The following is a 1,548-nucleotide window of genomic DNA, read 5'->3' on the forward strand; positions in this document are numbered from 1 at the left end:
TTTGCTGGCTGAACTGGACGGCCGGAAGTGTGCTTGTTCTGCTCTGGATGGCAGGATTCGGCTGGGTGTGTGCAGGGAGCAGACGAAGCAGGAAATTACCCGGGGGGGGGGTCCCTTTCCAGATGTTTGGGCCTTTTTATCACATCTGTTTGTTTTGGCTACAGATGCCGACAGCTCGGAAGAGGATTCGGACGAATGCCGCTGCCTGCACGGGCGCTGCGTCCGCACCCAGCAGGGTTCTGTGTGCGAATGTCCCACAGGCTTCCAGCTGGACAGCACTCGCACCCGCTGCCTGGGTAAGAGGGGCGGATGGAGGGCTTCCATATTCTTGGCCAGGTCACCCCTTGCGAGGACGTGGCAGCGAGTGGCTAATTTCACACTCTCAGAATTACGTGGAGCCTCTGGATCCAGCGCAGTCTACCTTGTCCACTCCGTAATCTCTTCCTTCCTTCCAGATATTGACGAGTGCCAGGAGCTAAACCAACGGGGACGTCTTTGCAAAAGCGAACGCTGCGTGAACACCAGCGGTTCCTTCTTCTGTTCCTGCAAGGCGGGCTACACGCGGTCCTGGCCGCGCGGAATCTGCATGCCTCAGCGATAGCGTGTCGTACCGACCACGGCATGGAAAGACGGGGGACGTGGCCAACCACGAATGCCCCACGAATGGCCGTGGTGAGCACCTTCTCGCTGTCCGCCGTTGGAAACTGGATCCTGGGCTGGGAGCAATATTTTTTTAGTCTTAAATTCAGCAAGGCAGTTTATTAAGGACCTTTTTTTTAAAAAAAAAGTTGTTCCAGCTACTATGAGGGGCATTGATTTTTGCTATAGATTTTATACCTATTCGCGTTTCTGTTCCTTTAACCCGCTGGATTGTTAGGGTTTTGATATTTTTTTTTAAAAAAAAAAATAGTTTGCACTTGTTTCTATAGGATTCAGAAATAAAAAGAAACATTTTTTGTACATAACAGACATTGGTGGAAGGAAAATAAAAGACGGAAACTTCAAAATTAATCTGCTAATTAAAGAAAAAAGGAAATTGCCATATAAAGTGACTGTGTCTGATTTGTTCTTGACAGCAGGATAAAGGGAAGCTTTGTCTACCACGTGGGGCATTTAACATTTTCAGGCCAAAGCATGTTTATACCCTACCCGAATATTTATTTTTTTAACCATCACCCTAAGTCTCATCTCTGTGATTCTGTAGGGATGCTGATATTTTTAAAAGTTACGGTCCTTTGTGGGATCCTTAGTTTGTGGGTTCCTATCACACGTTCTTGTGCTTTGCTCAGTTTATACAATTTTATGCATAAAATAGTAAAACTACAATTTAGAATAGAATAGAAATAGGAATAGAATAGAATAGAATATAGAATAGAGAAGAGAAGAGAAGAGAGAGAAGAGAATGGAATGGAAAGTAGAAGAGAAGAGAAGAGAAAAGAGAAGCTAGAAGGGACCTTGGAGGTCTTCTAGTCCAGCCCCTGCTCAAGCAGAAGAACCTATACCATCTCAGACAGGTGATTGTCTAGCCTCTTCTTAAAAATCTCCAGT

The 1,548-nt window shown here is 45.9% G+C and overlaps 1 protein-coding gene across 1 annotated transcript in view; it reads left to right on the forward strand.

Annotated features, from left to right (window-relative positions):
- Positions 1-1,021, forward strand: part of LTBP3 (latent transforming growth factor beta binding protein 3) — a 26,719-nt gene extending 25,698 nt beyond the window's left edge. Inside the window, exons 24-25 of the mRNA XM_015822369.1 lie at positions 165-296; positions 456-1,021. Coding sequence (XP_015677855.1) covers positions 165-296; positions 456-601 — 278 coding nt within the window. The 3' untranslated portion in view covers positions 602-1,021. The remainder of the gene's footprint in view (positions 1-164; positions 297-455) is intronic.
- Positions 1,022-1,548: the final 527 nt, after the last annotated feature.

This window comes from Protobothrops mucrosquamatus, unplaced genomic scaffold, assembly GCF_001527695.2.
Source record: "Protobothrops mucrosquamatus isolate PMUCROS unplaced genomic scaffold, P.Mucros_1.0 scaffold1540, whole genome shotgun sequence".
Lineage (NCBI taxonomy): Eukaryota > Metazoa > Chordata > Lepidosauria > Squamata > Viperidae > Protobothrops > Protobothrops mucrosquamatus.